This window comes from Sphaerodactylus townsendi, linkage group LG06 (genome assembly GCF_021028975.2).
Source record: "Sphaerodactylus townsendi isolate TG3544 linkage group LG06, MPM_Stown_v2.3, whole genome shotgun sequence".
Taxonomy (NCBI): domain Eukaryota; kingdom Metazoa; phylum Chordata; class Lepidosauria; order Squamata; family Sphaerodactylidae; genus Sphaerodactylus; species Sphaerodactylus townsendi.
The window spans coordinates 128,896,955-128,915,791 of NC_059430.1; the positions used below are offsets into that span (position 1 = coordinate 128,896,955).

The 18,837-nt window shown below is 50.3% G+C and overlaps 1 protein-coding gene across 1 annotated transcript in view; it reads right to left on the reverse strand.

Moving 5' to 3' along the window:
• RASGRP4 (RAS guanyl releasing protein 4) overlaps positions 1-8,183 on the reverse strand; it is a 35,197-nt gene extending 27,014 nt beyond the window's left edge. The window contains 1 exon segment of the mRNA XM_048501732.1: positions 7,967-8,183. Coding sequence (XP_048357689.1) covers positions 7,967-7,989 — 23 coding nt within the window. The 5' untranslated portion in view covers positions 7,990-8,183.
• Between the last annotated feature and the right edge of the window lie 10,654 nt (positions 8,184-18,837).

The following is an 18,837-nucleotide window of genomic DNA, read 5'->3' on the forward strand; positions in this document are numbered from 1 at the left end:
GGAGCAACAGCCGCAGAAGGCCATTGCGTTCACATCCTACATGTGAGCTCCCAAAGGCACCTGGTGGGCCACTGCGAGTAGCAGAGAGCTGGACTAGATGGACTCTGGTCTGATCCAGCTGGCTTGTTCTTATGTTCTTATGTTCTTAAGGGAGCAGATTCGATGCAGGTTTGTGCTCTGTAATCCGGTGTCAATCCCAGCTCTGCAAATGCACCCGAGCCAGTTGTGCATGTGGATATTTCAGGTGATGTTATCTTATCTGAGCTCCGCTCTCAAAAAAGCAGCATCTGATGTTTCTACCCTATAGTCTATGTGAAGAGGAATGTTTTTAAATACATTAAAATTTCAGGCAGAAGCATACCAGGGGTAAATGGTGCCCAATGACAAATGTCTCCAGGATGCCCCCAGGCTCTGCCCCCCCCACCCTAGCTCCACCCCTGATGCCCCCAGGCTCCACCCCCACTGCCCTCGACCCCGCCCATGTCACCATGGACATGGGCAAGGTCTAGGGTGCCAACCTCCCCACCCACTCCCCCTGCCATCTGGGCTCTCAGCTGGCAGCCTGCAATCTCTTCTGACCTCCCCTCCAGGCAGGCCAGAACAGACTGCATTCCCGGCCTCGGAGACCTTCTTTTATAAACACTGAGGCCAGGGGGAGGGGCTTGGGGAGCAGGAAAGGGTGGGAGGGGGCAGTCCAGGGTGGGGTCGAGGCACGTGAAAACAACGAGACAGTAGGACTTCCTGGTCACGTGGGGGGCCGATTTTGCACCCCCCACGTGACCAGAAGAGTGGTGCCCGGGGACAAGGGTATCCCTTGTCCCTGGGCAGATACGCCACTGATTTCAGGTGTATGTGAGAGCTTTCGTTTTACAAAAAGCACGCAACTTTCTCGCCATTATGGGCATCTGGCTGGGCTTGAAAAAAACTGAAAGAAAACAGGAGACACCTTTGTAAACCCCCTAGTTTGGGGGCTGATCATTCAGTAAATCTGAATGACACCCCCCATCCAAAAAACCCCCACAGAAAAAGCCATTTCAGTATGTTTTTTTTTTGGGGGGGGGGTTGCATCCTCGCCCTAAAAAACTCCAACTCCAAAAAAGCCAATAAATATCAGCTTTTTTGTCTTTTCTAATTGCCTGCAGGGTCGGGAAATTCCAGATCACTGGGGCAGCCCTCCCTCCCTTTTTGCAAGGCAGGTTCTGGTTTCACAGTTGGGGAGAGGGTCAGCAGGGCTGCCTGCAAAGATCGGGAACCCCAATCCGTGTAGGCAACCCTCCCAGTGACGTAGGAGGCTAAGAGCTCGTGTATCGAATCTGGAGGAACCGGGTTTGATTCCCCGCTCTGCCGCCTGAGCTGTGGAGGCTTATCCGGGGAATTCAGATTCGCCTGTGCACTCCCACACACACCAGCTGGGTGACCTTGAGCTAGTCACAGTTCTTCGGAGCTCTCTCAGCCCCACCTACCTCACAGGGTGTTTGTTGTGAGGGAGGAAGGGCAAGGAGATTGTCAGCCCCTTTGAGTCTCCTGCAGGAGAGAATGGGGGGAGATAAATCCAAAACTCCTGCTCCTGCTTTTTGGGATTTGATTCCCAGCTCTGCCGCCTGAGCTGTGGAGGCTTATCTGGGGGATTCAGATTAGCCTGTGCACTCCCACACACGCCAGCTGGGTGACCTTGGGCTAGTCACAGCTCTTCGGAGCTCTCTCAGCTAGTTTTACAGTACAATTCCATCACATCCGGCTAACAAGCACGCTGCAGCACCGAACCTGCATTGGAGCCTGCATGTGCTGAATAATTGTCCTGCCTCCAAGGTCCCTGGACTCTGAAGAAACCTCTCAGATCTTTCTGTAGCCCTCTGATCTCTCTGACTTCCCTAGAGCTTCTGCATTTCCCCACCTACCAGTTCACTTCCCCCTCTCTGCCCCTTGCATTTGAAAGCAAAATCACCCTGCTAGCAGCTATATTTGGAAGCCCTGAATTCTACTGGGAACTTCCTCTGTCTTGGACAACTCCCTTTGGTGGCCTCCGGGCCCAGCGCTCCCCTGACTCTGAAATCTTCCCAGCTTCTCGCCAGCTCCGCTTGGCCTGCCTTTAGTGAACAGTCAGTCCTTTTCCTTTCCAAGAGAACTCAGGTAACCGGATCAAAAATAGACTCTTCTTCCAGCTGATTGTGCTCAGACAGGGGGAATTTTGAACCCCCCTCCCAAACAACAGCAGCAGCAGCAGCAGCAGGAGGAGAAGGAGGAGAAGGAGGAGAAGGAGAAGGAGAAGGAGAAGGAGAAGGAGAAGGAGGAGAAGGAGAAGGAGAAGAAGGAGAAGGAGAAGAAGAAGAAGAAGAAGAAGAAGAAGAAGAAGAAGAAGAAGAAGAAGAAGAAGAAGAAGAAGAAGAAGAAGAAGAAGAAGAAGAAGAAGAAGAAGAAGAAGAAGAAGAAGAAGAAGAAGAAGAAGAAGAAGAAGATGCTGCCACATGAGGTGGTGATGGCCACGAACCTGGATAGCTTTAAAAAGGGCTTGGACAGATTGATGGAGGAGAAGTCGATCTATGGCTACCAATCTTGATCCTCCTTGATCTCAGATTGCAAATGCCTTAGCAGACCAGGTGCTCCAGAGCAGCAGCAGCAGAAGGCCATTGCTTTCACATCCTGCACGTGAGCTCCCAAAGGCACCTGGTGGGCCACTGCGAGTAGCAGAGAGCTGGACTAGATGGACTCTGGTCTGATCCAGCAGACTAGTTCTTATGTTCTTATGAAGAGGAGAAGGAGGAGGAGTTTGGATTTATATCCCCCCTTTCTCTCCTGCAGGAGACTCAAAGGGGCTGACAATCTCCTTTCCCTTTCCCCCATCATAACAAACACCCTGTGAGGCGGGTGGGGCTGAGAGAGCTCCGAAGAACTGTGACTAGCCCCAGGTCACCCAGCTGGCGTGTGTTGGGAGTGCACAGGCGAATCTGAATCCCCCAGATAAGCCTCCACAGCTCAGGCGGCAGAGCTGGGAATCAAACCCGGTTCCTCCAGATTAGAGGGCGCCTGCTCTTAACCACTAGGCCACTGCTGCCCCTGTACACAATTTCCCCCACTTTTCTTAAGGAAAATGCTATCAAACCAGAGCTTCGAAAACAGACCTCTGCAATATGGCAGCCAGACAAACTGAAGATGCTGAATGATTAGGAACTGCAAGCGGAAGGAGGACGACGTCCACTCAGCAACTAAAGCACAGGACTGGCCACTTTAGAGGCCCGTGAAAAAAATAAAATAAAACGTGTGCTTCATCTGGTTTCATTGGGGTTTTGTTGCAAACTCAAGCAGTAGGGACTTGCAAGGAAGAACAATCCAAGTCATGTCCCCTGTCGGCATGTTTGCACAGAGGTCTTTTCAGTGGTGGGATCCAAAAATTTTAGTAACAGGTTCCCATGGTGGTGGGATTCAAACAGTGGCGTAGCGCCAATGGGACTGGGTGGGGCACGACGGGGGCGGGGGCGGGCATTCCGGGGGCGGGGCATTAATAATTTCTCTGTTACTGTAAAAATACTCTTACTGTAAAAAAAAGTTTTTAATTTCCAGCTGGTATCTTTCTGTCCATAATTTAAACTCATTATAGCAAGTCCTACCATCTACTGCCAACAGAAACAACGACTTCTCCTCTAATTGACTGCCTGTCAAATACTTAATACTTTCAAATACTTCATTTTGTTTCTAGAAATCAAAAGAAGGAGACTTTAATTAAACAAGGAACTTGGCCATATTTCTAAAACATGTTTTTAAAGCAGCTCAACAGGGAGAATGATCCCGTTTTCTACCTTCGCTAACCAGCCACATAGGAAACAACAGGACTGTATGATTTCTGGACCGAATGGAATTTCTAACGGAAAAGCAGACCCAATCAGTAACCCCCTCTCGGCACCCACAAATAATTAGTAACCCACTCTTGGGAACTGGTGAGAACCTGCTGGATCCCACCTCTGGGTCTTTTGTGTTGGAAGAGAAGGACTTTATGCTGTTTTGTGCCTCAACTACAGAGGGTTTTTTCCTAGTAAGCCAGATGCTAGATAGGGACATGGGGATTGTCACCTTTACACTATCATGCTGGCGCTATCCTTAGACTGATACTTTTAGGGGCTTCCTATTTTCTGGTACTCTCCCCCTCTCTCAGTCTCCCCAGCTTCCCCTTCTGGGATGGAATGAAGTTTTGGGAAGCTGGGGAGAGTGAGAGAGGGGGAGAGTACCGGAAGGAAGGAAGTCCCTAAGAGTATCAGTCTAATACAGGGGTCTGCAGCCTGTGGCTCTCCAGATGTTCAAGGACTACAATTCCCATCAGCCCCTGCCAGCATGGCCAATTGACCATGCTGGCAGGGGCTGATGGGATTTGTAGCCCATGCGCATCTGGAGAGCCACAGGTTGCAGACCCCTGGTCTAACATCAAAGGATAGTGCCAGCATGATAGAGCAAAGGTAACAGTCCCCAGGTCCCGATCTAGAATCTGGCTTACTAGAAAAAAACCCTCTGTTGTTGAGACAGGAAACAGAATAAAGTCCTTTTCTTCCAACATTTTGAACTGAAAAAGGGGATCGTGGCCAGTGTCTTCCGTGACCTTGCATGAGTCCTGCTTTGTCTGTCTCAAATCTTACACTGTGGCACTGAGAGAAATACGGGAGTCCCCAAGTAATCAAGCTGTTGGAGCCACCAGCATTTCACAGGTGGAAAAGGGGCACTCCTTTCCACACTCAAAATTCCCTTCCTGCTGCCAACACATAAGAACATTGGAAGATCCCTGCTGGATCAGACCAGTGGTCCATCTAGTCCATCATCCTGTCTCACACAGTGGCCAACCAGTTCCTCTGGAGATGCAACCACAGGGCATAGAGTCCAAGAGGCCTTCATAAGAACATCGGAAGATCCCTGCTGGATCAGACCAGTGGTCCATCTAGTCCAGCATCCTGACTCACACAGTGGCCAACCAGTTCCTCTGGAGATCTAACCACAGGTCATAGAGGCCAAGGCCTTCATAAGAACATTGGAAGATCCCTGCTGGATCAGACCAGTGGTCCATCTAGTCCAGCATCCTGCCTCACACAGTGGCCAACCAGTTCCTCTGGAGATCTAACCACAGGTCATAGAGGACAAGGCCTTCATAAGAACATCGGAAGAGCCCTGCTGGATCAGACCAGTGGTCCATCTAGTCCAGCATCCTGCCTCACACAGTGGCCAACCAGTTCCTCTGGAGATCTAACCACAGGTCATAGAGGACAAGGCCTTCATAAGAACATCGGAAGAGCCCTGCTGGATCAGACCAGTGGTCCATCTAGTCCAGCATCCTGCTTCACACAGCGGCCAACCAGTTCTTCCGGAGGGTCAACAGACAGGGCACAGAGGCCAAAGCTTTAATCAGAACATCGGAAGAGCCCTGCTGGATCAGACCAGTGAGGGTCCATGTAGCCCACCATCCCTTCTTGCAATGGCCAACTGCTTCCTGTGGAGGTCCAACACCAGGGCAGAGAAGGTGATGTTTTTGTAAGAACATAAGAGCCCTGCTGGATCAGACCAGTGGTCCATCTAGTCCAGCATCCTGCCTCACACAGTGGCCAACCAGTTCCTCTGTAGGGCCGACAGACAGGGCAGAGAGGCCGAGGCCTCCCCCTGATGTTCCCTCCTGGCACTGTGATTCAAAGGTTGACTGCCTCTGAATGTGGAGGTTCCCTTTAGTCACTGTACCTAGTAGCCATGGCAGACCTATCCTCCATGAATCTGTCTGGTTACCATTCAAGGGCCTTCTCTGTTGGCTAGAGAGCCTATCAATTCACTCCACCCGTCAGCAGCGGGGGCGGGGGGAGGTGTTCGCAAACAGACCGCCACAGGGTGGTGCCATCTCCAGGTCGAGAAACTCCTGGAAATTTAGGGATGGAGCCAGGAGAGGGAATTGACATCAAGTGGGGTAGAATTTACTCCAGGGGGACTAATCTCTGCAGTCTGAAGAGCTGCTGTAATTCTGGGAGATCTCCTGGCCCCTCCTGGAGCTTGGCACAGTTTCCTTTAAAGGGATTTGGCTTTATAAGAACATGGGTGCCATTCCAGATGCTCAGCAAGACCGTTCCAAAGGACACTCTAGTTAAGAACATAAGGACATAAGAAAGAGCCTGCTGGATCAGACCAGAGTCCATCTAGTCCTGCCCTCTGCTACTCGCAGTGGTCCACCAGGTGCCTTTGGGAGCTCACCTGCAGGAGGTGAAAGCAATGGCCTTAAGAACATAAGAACAAGCCAGCTGGATCAGACCAGAGTCCATCTAGTCCAGCTCTCTGCTACTCGCAGTGGCCCACCAGGTGCCTTTGGGAGCTCACCTGCAGGAGGTGAAAGCAATGGCCTTAAGAACATAAGAAAGAGCCTGCTGGATCAGACCGGAGTCCATCTAGTCCAGCACTCTGCTACTCGCAGTGGCCCACCAGGTGCCTTTGGGAACTCGCATGCAGGAGGTGAAAGCAAGGGCCTTCTGCTGCTGCTCCCCCCAAGCACCTGGTCTGCTCAGGCATTTGCAACCTCAGATCAAGGAGGATCAAGATTGGGAGCCATACATCGACTTCTCCACAAATCTGTCCAAGCCCCTTTTAAAGCTATCCAGGTTAGTGGCCATCACCACTCCTGTGGCAGCATATCAGACCAGAGTCCATCTAGACCAGAGTCCATCTAGTCCAGCACTCTGCTACTTGCAGTGGCCCACCAGGTGCCTTTGGGAGCTCACGTGCAGGAGGTGAAAGCAATGGCCTTCTGCTGCTGCTGCTCCCGAGCACCTGGTCTGCTGAGGCATTTGCAATCTCAGATCAAGGAGGATCAAGATTGGGAGCCATAGATCGACTTCTCCTCCATCAATCTGTCCAAGCCCCTTTTAAAGCTATCCAGGTTAGTGGCCACCACCACCTCCCGTGGCAGCATATTCCAAACACCAATCACACGTTGCATGAAGAAATGTTTCCTTTTATTAGTCCTAATTCTTCCCCCCAGCATTTTCAATGAATGCCCCCTGGTTCTATTGTGAGAAAGAGAAAAAAATTTCTCTCCGTCAACATTTTCTACCCCATGCATAATTTTGTAGACTTCAATCCTATCCCCCCTCAGACGTCTCCTCTCCAAACTAAAGAGTCCCAAACGCTGCAGCCTCTCCTCATAGTTCTCCTGTTGCCTGACTGTGCATGAATAAAGGATCCTTGGCTGGGATCCTAAGGCTGGGAAACTCCGGGAGCTTTGAGGATAGATGCTTGTGGGAGGGATTTGGAGAGCAATTTCCCCAACCTGTGGCATACCACAGAGTTTGCCCTCGGAAGCAGCTGTTGCCTCCAGGGAAACTGCTCTCTGTACTCTGGAAACTGGTTGTAATTTTGTCAGAACGCCAGTCCCCACCTTGAATTCGGCAACCCCATGAAACCAGGCGGGAAAGACGGGCACACTCCTGCACACGGTGCTTTGAAAGCAGCCCCCCAATCCCTTGCAGCGTGCCCAGGGTGAAGCAACCAAGCTCCCTGTTGGAGTTTTGAAAACGTGGCAGCGTTGCAGTCTTCGGACCAGGGATTTTGGCTTCTAAATGCAGCAGCAGGGAGGCAGACGGAACCACCCGCTGGGAACTAGGCTGCATCCTGTGTTGGAGCAGGACTGCTGTGCCGTTTGCCCGGTGAGCAGAGATTCAGTTCCCACAGTGTGAAGCTACTGTCAAAGGGCAGAGACATCCCCAGTTGAGTTTCCGCCTGCTATGCTAGCAAGACAGAGAGCAACGGAAGGAGCATTCTCGTTCCTCCACCCGTAGCCATGGAAGGCAGGACGCATTTGAAAGAAGAAAAACCCAATGAATAAGGAGAAAGGACGCATTTGAAAGAAGAAAAACCCAATGAATAAGGAGAAAGGACACATTTGAAAGAAGAAAAACCCAATGAATAAGGAGAGAGGACCTGATTCCCCTCCATGGACTTGCCAATCCAACAGGCTTACCTCTTGCTCTCTCTTCGGATCATGGTTTCCAGGCTTTCTGCCAACCCTGTACCAACGTCTCTGTTGCCACCTCGGGCCCCGCTCGTCTGTTCTAGCAGAAGTCTCTCTGCCAGGTCTGGGCCCAGCCCCAGGAGAGCCGTGCCACTGAAGACGGGACTCACAGCCAGGCAGCTGAGTCAAAAAATGAACTCTTCAGCTGAAGCAGAATAAAGGGGAACTAGGCCGCCCGTGTGGTGGTTGCCTGCGGCTGTGTGAGGAAGAGATAGCAGAGGGACGCTGGCAGCTTGGGGCGCTGATAGCACAGCCGTTCTTTGGGGTGGGCGCCATTGATGTCTTTATACTGGTAGGATCCCTGTGCCTTTGACAGTGGCCAAGCAGACAGAAATTCAACAGGCAAAGCCTTCCTCTTCAACTCCTTCTGCAGAAAAGGAAATGGGGGCAATTCAACAGAACGTGACAGGTTGAAAAAAACTCCATGCAGGGGCCGGAGCCCTCCCAGAATTGCAGCTGATCTCTTGGAGGGCAGGCTCCTTGGGAACAGATTCCTTCTGAGTTCTCTCACCCCCAAACTCCTCCTCAGGCCTGCCCCAAAGTCTCCAGGGTTTTCCCAACCTGCAGTTAGAACATAAGAACTAGCCTGCTGGATCAGACCAGAGTCCATCTAGTCCAGCTCTCTGCTACTCGCCGTGGCCCACCAGGTGCCTTTGGGAGCTCACGTGCAGGAGGTGAAAGCAATGGCCTTCTGCTGCTGCTGCTCCCGAGCACCTGGTCTGCTAAGACATTTGCAACCTCAGATCAAGGAGGATCAAGGTTGGTAGCCATAGATCGACTTCTCCATAAATCTGTCCAAGCCCCTTTTAAAGCTATCTAGCTAATTGGCCATCACCACCTCCTGTGGCAGCATATTCCAAACACCAATCACATGTGGTGTGAAGAAGTGTTTCCTTTTATTAGTCCTAATTCTTCCCCCCAGCCTTTTCAATGGATGCCCCCTGGTTCTAGTTGGCAACCCTGCAAAGTCTAGAAAGGGCGAGGCAAAGGGCAGTGCTTTTAGTGCACAAAATGTTCCTCTCCACCTGGTTTGCTCCGAGTGCCTACAGTCAGAGTGCTGGTTTTGACTCAAAACTGACTTGAAAACCGCTTCAATGGCTGGGGACCAAGGGACCGGGAAGGCTGCCTTGGCCTGTAGAAATCAGCCTGGGGCATGAAATCAGACAGTGCACCCCCACCCCCACCCACCCATCCCCAGACCATTTACTGTATTGAAAGGGAGATCAGCAGGCGCAGGGTCTTTTTGACTGGTGCCCCCAGTTTATGGAACACTGTGTCAGGTCCATGCCTGTCAGTGCTTAGATGTCTTGCTGTGTGGGAATTGCAAATGTTTCCTGTAACTGCTTTCCTGTTTCCCTCTCCCCTCCCTGGCTATTCCCTGGCGCCAGCCCTCCTGCGGGAAGGTGCGAACGTTCCCAGGTTTCTTGAAGCTCTGTAGTGCAAATGGTATACACTTTGTAAACACATTTGGTGGGAAACAAATGGGGGGGGGGATTGAAGGATATATTCGCTGGATCTAAGCGGGAGAGCTTAGATTCAGCTTTCTCTGTTACTCTACGCGTTGTAGAAATAAACTTTCCTACGGTCTCTGTTATTTCCACGTTCGAGAGCCTGACACACTGTGCCCTGGGAAGACAACCTGTTCCCTTCCCTCTGAATTAGCCAGAATGTCCTTCCTGTTATTCCCTTTTGGAAAGGGCCATCAGTTTGTCACAGGGTCCCCAACTTCCATGTAGGGCTTACTGTTATTACAACTGATCTCCAGACTATAGCGGTCACTTCCCCTGGGAAAATGGCTGCTTTGGAGGGCATTATACCCAGTTGAGGTTCCTGCCCCACCCCCCACCCCCAGACCTCACCTTTGTTACCGCTGCTGCTCGGGTAACAATAAGTTATTTCAGCTCAGCAACTTAATGAGGCGCAGGAAGCCGACGTTCTTCAAAGCAAAAAGATTTTATTTGGAAGTGATGGTCACAGCTCGGACAGGAGAATCGCGCTCTTGCAACCCCGTGCAAGAGCTTTTATTCCCAAACTTCAAAGGGGCAAAGGGGCAGGAAAAAGGGGAGGTGAGGGGGCAAGTCCCTCACCAAACACCAATAAGAAAACAACAATACAAAAGCAAGATACAGTTACAACTCCTGAATGGGATTACAAAATCCCGCTGTCAAACGTCTTCTCGCGGGATCTCACAATGGTGCTGAAGGGAGAGCTGATAACAGTCCATTCAGAAAACCCAGGTGGGCTTGCTACTGCACCCAGCCATCTTCTTTATCAGATGGCTGTTCCCTTCAGTAATACCCTGAGGCTCCCACCTCTCCTCATTGCAACAAAGAAAAGTTCAAACTGTCCAAGGCTGGTCCCTGCACGTCTTCCAACGGCTGGGGACCTCTGGGTGCTGGCAACAGATTCGATTTGCAAGTCCAAAGAGGGTCTTTGTCTTTGTTAAGGAGTCTCCGCATCAGGGCATGGAGCCAGTGTAGTCAGGCAACCTGACTCAGGAAAATATTTTATTTTCCTGTGGCGGTAACAGTTTCTGTCATTGACCTCCTGCCAATGTTGGGACTCAGGTTCATTGAAATCGATGTATTTGCATCTGAGTAAACAAATAGATAGATCCAGCAAAGAAACTCTGGAGCGTAACAGTGGTAGCTTCCACACTGCATAAATATAATGTCTTTAGGACATTACAAAAAGATCTGTTTTGGGATTTTGTATTCCCACAGCATGGGAGAACATAAGCGTTGTCAGCCAAAATGGACCTTTTCCCCCTGCCTGCTGCTCAGAGCTCTTGTCACTTTCACAGTGGCGCCTGCCATTTTGTGTGTTGTGACTGAGATTCTCTGTGAATGACCCCCATGGAGGTTTCCTCTGCTTGCAGCTCATCTGTTTGCTATTTCGCTGTAAAAAGTAGATGAATAAAGTTTGCCTTGCCTAGCAATTCCATGTACGTGTTGTTTTTCCTAATTTTTTTTGCTTTGTTATGAGGAGGATGTCTGCGAAGCTACAGCAACACAAACATGTGCATATTGCAGCTTCTCTAATCATACTGCCATAGCTTCACAGACATACCCCTCAAAACAAAAACAAAAAAAGAAAGGAAAAGTGACACGTGCACGGGATCGCTAGACAAGACAAACTTTATTCATCTTGACAGCGACATAGCAAACGGATGAGCCTCAAGCAGGGCAGGGAAACGTTTGTGGGGAATCTCCACAGATAATTTGCTGCAGCGTACCAAATGGCAGGCGCGAGTGGCAGAAACGTAAGCAAGAGGTTTGGGGTGGGAGAAATAAAGTGTTTCTTGCTGGTGTTGCTCAGCAGACAGGAATAGTCCTCAGTTCGGGTTGGGGGGGGAAGATTGCTAGTTTAGCGATTTTTTAAAAAAACCTGGGTTGAGAGGAATATAATGGGTTGAACTCGTTTTGGCGAAGAGAGCTGTGCAAAGTTCTTCCCCAAAACGTTTTTTATAATGTCCTAAAGACATTATGCTTGTGCTTTGCGGAATCCACCATGAGTTTCTCACTACGTAGCAGTCTATATCCCCCACCATGAACCCTTTCCCTCGAACAATTTTCCTAAAAGCAAAGAACATAAGAACAAGCCAGCTGGATCAGACCAGAGTCCATCCAGTCCAGCTCTCTGCTACTCGCAGTGGCCCACCAGGTGCCATTGGGAGCTCACATGCAGGAGGTGAAAGCAAGGGCCTTCTGCGGCTGTTGCTCCCGAGCACCTGGACTGTTAAGGCATCTGCAATCTCAGATCAAAGAGGATCAAGATTGGTAGCCATAAATCGACTTCTCCTCGGTATTCTGATCGTGGGTCCAGGTGCCACTGATCTCTAAACAAAGCAAACACCACAAAAAGGAAGGAATTGATGGGTTCGGCAGTTTCCCAGACTCCCCTAGGCGCACGTGGCAAGATCCTAGGGGGCGGGGTCTTGAGTCTCCCCACCCCCAGGCTCCAACCCTCAAAATCGCCAGGTATTTCCCCATTTATTGGGGAAATACATTTATTGCGATACATTTATTGCACAGGGCCTAAAATTAAAAACAAGTCATGCTAAAACCCAAATTCAATGTTATTGCAACAGGCAATATGTTTAACGTTTACCCAGTCAAGAATGATTACACATACCCTGTTCCCCCCAAAATAAGTCAGTGTCTTATATTAATTTTTGCTCCCAAAGATGCGCTGTATCTTATTTTCAGGGGATGTCTTATTTTTCCGCTCCACAGCTGCATGCTCTGGCCGACGGGCATGCTTCCAAACAAAAACTTTGCTACGTCTTACTTTCGGGGGATGCTTTATATTTAGCACTACACCAAAACCTCTACTACATCTTATTTTCAGGGAATATCTTATTTTCGGGGAAACAAGGTAGGTAAGCTGAAAATGGAGGCTCCGTTTAACCATTTAGCTGCCGAGGCTATTTTATTTCTAATAAATACTTTTTGAACCTTAGATGTGAGGAACAGCTCTCTGAACCACGTAGGTTTCTGCCGTTTTGGATGCGCTATCAGAATAGGGCACCTGGATTAGGCTGGCAGCTGGCAAGCAGCTTTTCATCCAGGACCTCCAGCCTGCCTTGTGGAAGCCAGGAGAGGGGAACTAGGGGAGACAGAGGCTAGGAGCCTCAGAGTTGGAAAAAGAAAGCTGAAGAGCCGAAGTGACTCCTCCCCTCAAGGGCAAGCAGTTCCTCAAACAGTCAGGTGGTGGTCGCCAAGCTACACAGAGAGAAAGCAAGCCCTCTCCTCGAAGAGGTGGCAAACCCTGGCAGAGGCTTAATGAAAGTGGAATAACAGGGCTTACAGGCAAAATGCAATCCCATGCATTATTGACCTACAAATTGTCCTATTGTTAGCAGCATCGATCAGGTCTCACAAACTGAAAGCCATGGCTTTCTATTGACTCAGAGTATACCACTGGATTAGAAGAGAGGGTGTCACAATTAGTACATGGGTTTCACCCCCGAACTTTGGTTTAAGGCAGGGGTGGGCAACCTATGGCACCCCAGATGTTCATAGACTACAATTCCCATCAGCCCCTGCCAGCATGGCCAATTGGGGCTGATGGGAATTGTAGTCCATAACATATGGAGTGCCAAAGGTTCGCCACCACTGGTATAAGCCCTTAACACCTTGTTAAGGTAACTGCAATGTTGTTGGAAACTACTGGGAAGGTAGTTGTTGTTTTTGCTATGTTGTAAATGTTGGAGTTTATTGTTTCAGGGTTTTCTTGTGTGGTTGTAATGGGTGAGAGTTCTCCTGGAAACCTTCATCATGTTGCAACCTGTTCATCAAGCCCTTGGAGTCTTCAGGAGCCAGCCAACTTGCAAAGAAGAATTGACTTTGGTGCAGTGCCAGTAGACTGTAAATATACGGACTTGAAATGCAACCTGAACAGGACCTTGAATTGTAACGTTAAATGTTGATGTTTTAAAAGTGTTAATTGTAAAGAAAAGTAAACCAATTGTTGTTTAAAAATTGTTGTTGCAACTCATTCCAAGTACTGCCCCACAGAACCCACAAGCTGAGGTTACACATGCTCTGGTCGATGGGCATGCTTCCAAACAAAAACTTTGCTACGTCTTACTTTCGGGGGATGCTTTATATTTAGCACTTCAGCAAAACCTCTACTACGTCTTATTTTCAGGGGATGTCTTATTTTCGGGGAAACAGGGTATGTAGCGCTGCAAAATACCTGATGTATTTCAATCCGAAAAGGTCTTCTTCAGAGGCAGGAAGATACACATGCATAAACAAATAATAAACAAGTATCTTTCAAAAGTCATAAACTAACCATTCTAATGGTTAGAGCAGCAGTGGCATAGGAGGTTAAGAGCTCGTGTATCTAATCTGGAGGGACCGGGTTTGATTCCCAGCTCTGCCGCCTGAGCTGTGGAGGCTTATCTGGGGAATTCAGATTAGCCTAGGCACTCCCACACACGCCAGCTGGGTGACCTTGGGCTAGTCACAGCTTCTCGGAGCTCTCTCAGCCCCACCTACCTCACAGGGTGTTTGTTGTGAGGGGGGAAGGGCAAGGAGATTGTGAGCCCATTTGAGTCTCCTGCAGGAGAGAAAGGGGGGATATAAATCCAAACTCCTCCTCCTCCTCCTCCTCCTCCTCCTCCTCCTCCTCTTCTTCTTCTTCTTCTTCTTCTTCTTCTTCTTCTTCTTCTTCTTCTTCTTCTTCTTCTTCTTCTTCTTCTTCTTCTTCTTCTTCTCCAAACCCCCAGTTTCATAAACATAAAAGTAATTCCCTCCCCCCCCCCCCAACAAGGAAAAGCATGTTGATTGAAGGATGGGACCCGGGGATCCCCCAAAATTAAAGCGGATCTCCAAACGACAGGGATCAATTCCCCCTGAGTAGATGGCTGCATTGGAGGGGGGAACTCTATGGCCGCATGGGGGGGCTGCATTGGAGGGGGGAACTCTATGGCTCCCTTCCCAAACTCGAGGACTTTCCCAACCTGGATCTGGCAACCTTCCCCCCCGCCGCCACCCCCCCAACCTCATGGTCAAGGGGAACCTAGCAAACCTATTTTGACTTTTTTTTCCCCTTTAAAAAACTCTCCCTCCAGCTTTCCTTGCGAAGGGCACACGGGGTGGCTTAAAATAGGAACCGGCACTCCGGGAGGAATAGCTTGCTATTCGAGGTTTCCCAAAAAGCAATTAGGGAAGCATCTGCGTCTCTGCCCCCCTCCGGGGAAACACCCTTGCAAAAGGAGTGTCGAGGACGGAGATGTCGCCCGTTCAACAGCTACAAGACTGTCACCAGCAGCAACCTCGTTGGGGAAGGGGGGGGGGGTTGGAGGGATTTTGGGGGGGTGACTTCCCTGTTGCAAGCAGAGAAAGTGGCTATTTCCCTCCCCACATTTCTCCAACAGGCTAGTCCACGCCCTCTCCTCCTATCCCTCTTTGCCCGCCTGCGTCGCAGGCCGTGGGGGTGAGAGAGGGGGTATTTTGGGAGGCTGCACCTGTTCAAAGCATTCCTGCAAACTCTGGGTAAGCACATAGCTTCGAGCCAGGGGAACTTGCTGACACAGAGACCGTCACACACTCCGCCTGGCCGACAGGGATCCAGCCAGCCTTTGGGGCCGAAGCGTGGAGCAGGCCACCATCCTGGGGCACTCCATGGCGGCATGGCGCACCGGGCCGGTTCTCTGGCTACGTACCCAAGTCACAGCTTGGGGCAGCACGCAAAAGACGTTGATGCACCACAGAGACTCAACTCCCTCCCGGCCGTCTAGGGCACGGGTGTCAAACTCGCGGCCCTCCCGATGTTCACGAACTACAATTCCCATCAGCTTTCGCCAGTAGAGCCAATGCTCAATGCTCATAGGAGCAGCAGTGGCGTAGGAGGTTAAGAGCTCGTGTATCTAATCTGGAGGAACCGGGTTTGATTCCCCGCTCTGCCGCCTGAGCTGGGGAGGCTGATCGGGGAATTCAGATTAGCCTGGGCACTCCCACACGCGCCAGCTGGGTGACCTTGGGCTAGTCACAGATTCTTGGAGCTCTCTCAGCCCCACCCACCTCACAGGGTGTTTGTTGTGAGGGGGGAAGGGCAAGGAGATTGTCAGCCCCTTTGAGTCTCCTGCAGGAGAGAAAGGGGGATATAAATCCAAACTCTTCTTCTTCTTCTTCATGTTGGGAGGGACTGATGGGAATTGTAGTTCATGAACATCTGGAGGGTCGCGAGTTTGACACCCCTGGTCTAGGGCATGGTTGCTTGGGCCTCGGCTGTCTCTGAACAAGTTCATGCTAAGCTGAGGGTGGCCAACCTATGGTGCTCCAGATGTTCATGGACTGCAATTCCCATCAGCCCCATGCTGGCAGGGGCTGATGGGAATTACAGTCCATGAACATCTGGAACACCATAGGTTGGCCACCCCTGAACTAAGCCCTGGGGATGACAAAGTTGCTGAAACCTAGAGGGGAACTGCATGGAATGGCAGACAGGAGTGCCCCGAAAGAGGACGGGGCTGAGATGTGCTCCATCGCGATGTAGGAAGAGGATATTTGAAGCAGCCCAGGCCAGCCACATCGCAGCATTGCCCATGTGAGGGGAGGGACCGTGGCTCAGCGGTAGAGTATCTCAATTGCATGTCTGTTGTAGGGAGGTGAAGGGAAGGAGTTTGTAAGCCACTTTGAGATGCTTTATGGTTGAGAAAAATGAGGTATAAATCAAAACCCCTCTTTCTTCTTCTTCTTCTGCTGCTGCTCCTCCTCCTCTCTTCTTCTTCTTCTTCTTCTTCTGCTCCTCCTCTTCCTGCTCCTGCTCCTCCTTTCTTCTTCTTCTTCTTCTTCTTCTTCTTCTTCTTCTTCTTCTTCTTCTTCTTCTTCTTCTTCTGCTCCTCCTCCTCCTCTCTTCTCCTCCTCTCTTCTTCTTCTACTTCTTCTTCTTCTTCTGCTCCTCCTCTTCCTGCTCCACCTCCTCCTCCTCTCCTCTCCTCTCCTCTCTAGGAGGTTAAGAGCTCGTGTATCTAATCTGGAGGAACCGGGTTTGATTCCCCGCTCTGCCGCCTGAGCTGTGAAGGCTTATCTGGGGAATTCTGGGGAATTCAGATTAGCCTGCGCACTCCCACACACGCCAGCTGGGTGACCTTGGGCTAGTCACAGCTTCTCGGAGCTCTCTCAGCCCCACCCACCTCACAGGGTGTTTGTTGTGAGGGGGGATGGGCAAAGGAGATTGTGAGCCCCTTTGAGTCTCCTGCAGGAGAGAAAGGGGGGATATAAATCCAAACTCTTCTTCTTCTTCTTCTTCTTCTTCTTCTTCTTCTCCTTCTTCTTCTTCTTCTTCTGCTACTTCTCCTTCTGCTCCTTCTCCTTCTGTTGATTCTTCTTCTTCCTCCTCCTCATCATTATCATATCCCCGCAGAGGTGAGATCCAGCAGGTTCTCACAGGTTCCCGTGAGTAGGTTACTAATTATTTGTGTGTGCCGAGAGAGGGTTACTGATTGGTGATTTTGCCCCGGGATTTTTGCCTTAGTTACGCCCCTCCTCTCAGCAGTAGCGTGCAGAACTTGAAGCAGCCTAGCAGGAGGTGCACCGGCGTGCGTGGCAGCCTGCGCCTGCATGCATTCGTTTCCCACCCAAGGACCGGCGCAGCGGCTGCATCCTTGCCACAGCCCCGCCCAGGAATGCCCCGCCCCCGGAATGCCCAGCCACGCCCCCGTCGTGCCTCGCCCAGCCCCATTGGCGCTACGCCACAGTTTGAATCCCACCACCATGGGAACCTGTTACTAACATTTTTGGATCCCACCACTGTATCCCCCACCCCAAAAATGGTGGCAGTAGCCTTGGGAAATGTAACATATGGGAGATTTATTTATTGACCTTATTGATATCCCATCTTTCTCCCCAGTTGAGAGTGGCTCATATCATTCTCCTCTTCTCATGACAACCTACCTGTGAAGGAGGTTAGGTTGGCAGGTTGTGAGCGCCCAAGGTCACCCAGCAAGCTCCCACAGCAGAGTGGGGGTTCAAACCTGAGCTTGTCCTATCTAACCCAGCCAATCCCCTATTTACATGTATTAACTTCATTTCTACCTACCTGCCTTTCACCACAGAACCTGAGGTGGGTGTCTGAGCATTTTTCCATCCAGGTCTGAGGCAGAGATGAACCTGTTTTTCTACCGCAATGTCATCTCCCCAGGGACAAAATATTAATATTTAAGCTCCAGGGAAAAACTCAGAATTTCCTGGCATGGAAATGCAACTGCACAGCATAGCCCCACCCCAAGGATCCCCTGCAGATTTACTGAGGTTGACAGAGCAGGAAACCCCCTGGGACAGCCCGAGGTCTTCCTCAAATCCTACAGCCAGAAGCACAGAACACAGAAGGCTTTCCATCACACCAGCTTCCCAAGATGCATTGCAAGCGGCCATTTTGACAGGTAAACTTGAACCAGGCAAGCAGGCAACGTGACATCCCCATCTCCCCTCACGTGGCATTTCAGTCCTCCCAGAATTATACCCAAAGAGCACTGGTGGCTCCAGTTATCAGGGGGATAGCAAAGCCCCCCCCCCCCCCCGGCACGAAGGTATCTCTTCAAGTACATGTCATTTGGCACTTTAATCTTCAACATCCACCCAAGAGCAAGCCTTAACCACGGGTCTGGTTCCAGAGGTGGGATCCAGCAGGTTCTCACCAGTTCCCGAGAGTGGGTTGCTAATTATTTGTGTGTGCCGAGAGGGGGTGACTAATTGGGTCTGCTTTTCCGTTAGAAATTCCATTAGGTCCAAAAATCACAAAGTCCTGTTGTTTCCTATGTGGCTGGTTAGCGAAGGTAGAAAACGGGATCATTCTCCCTGTTGGGCTGTTTTAAAAACATGTTTTAGAAATATGGTAAAGTTCCTTGTTTAAGGAAAGTCTCCTTCTATTGATTTCTAGAAACAAAATTGAGTATTTGAAAGTATTAAGTATTCGACAGGCAGTCAGAGGAGAAGTCGTTGTTTCTGTTGGCAGTAGACGATAGGACTTGCTATAATGAGTTTAAATTATGGACAGAAAGATACCAGCTGGAAATTAGGAACTTTTTTTTTTACAGTAACGGAGAAATTATTAATGCCCCGCCCCCGGAACATCCGGCCACGCCCCCGTCGTGCCCCGCCCAGCCCCAATGGCGCTACGCCACTGATTGAATCCCACCACCATGGGAACCTGTTACTAAAATTTTTGGATCCCACCACTGTCTGGTTCCCTTACTATAATCCCCAACACCACCCCACAACTGAACAGGGTTCAAGTGTGGGAAAAGATGGCAAACTGTACAGTGGGTAGAGCAGGGACCCCCCAACGTGACACCAATGGGCGCCGTG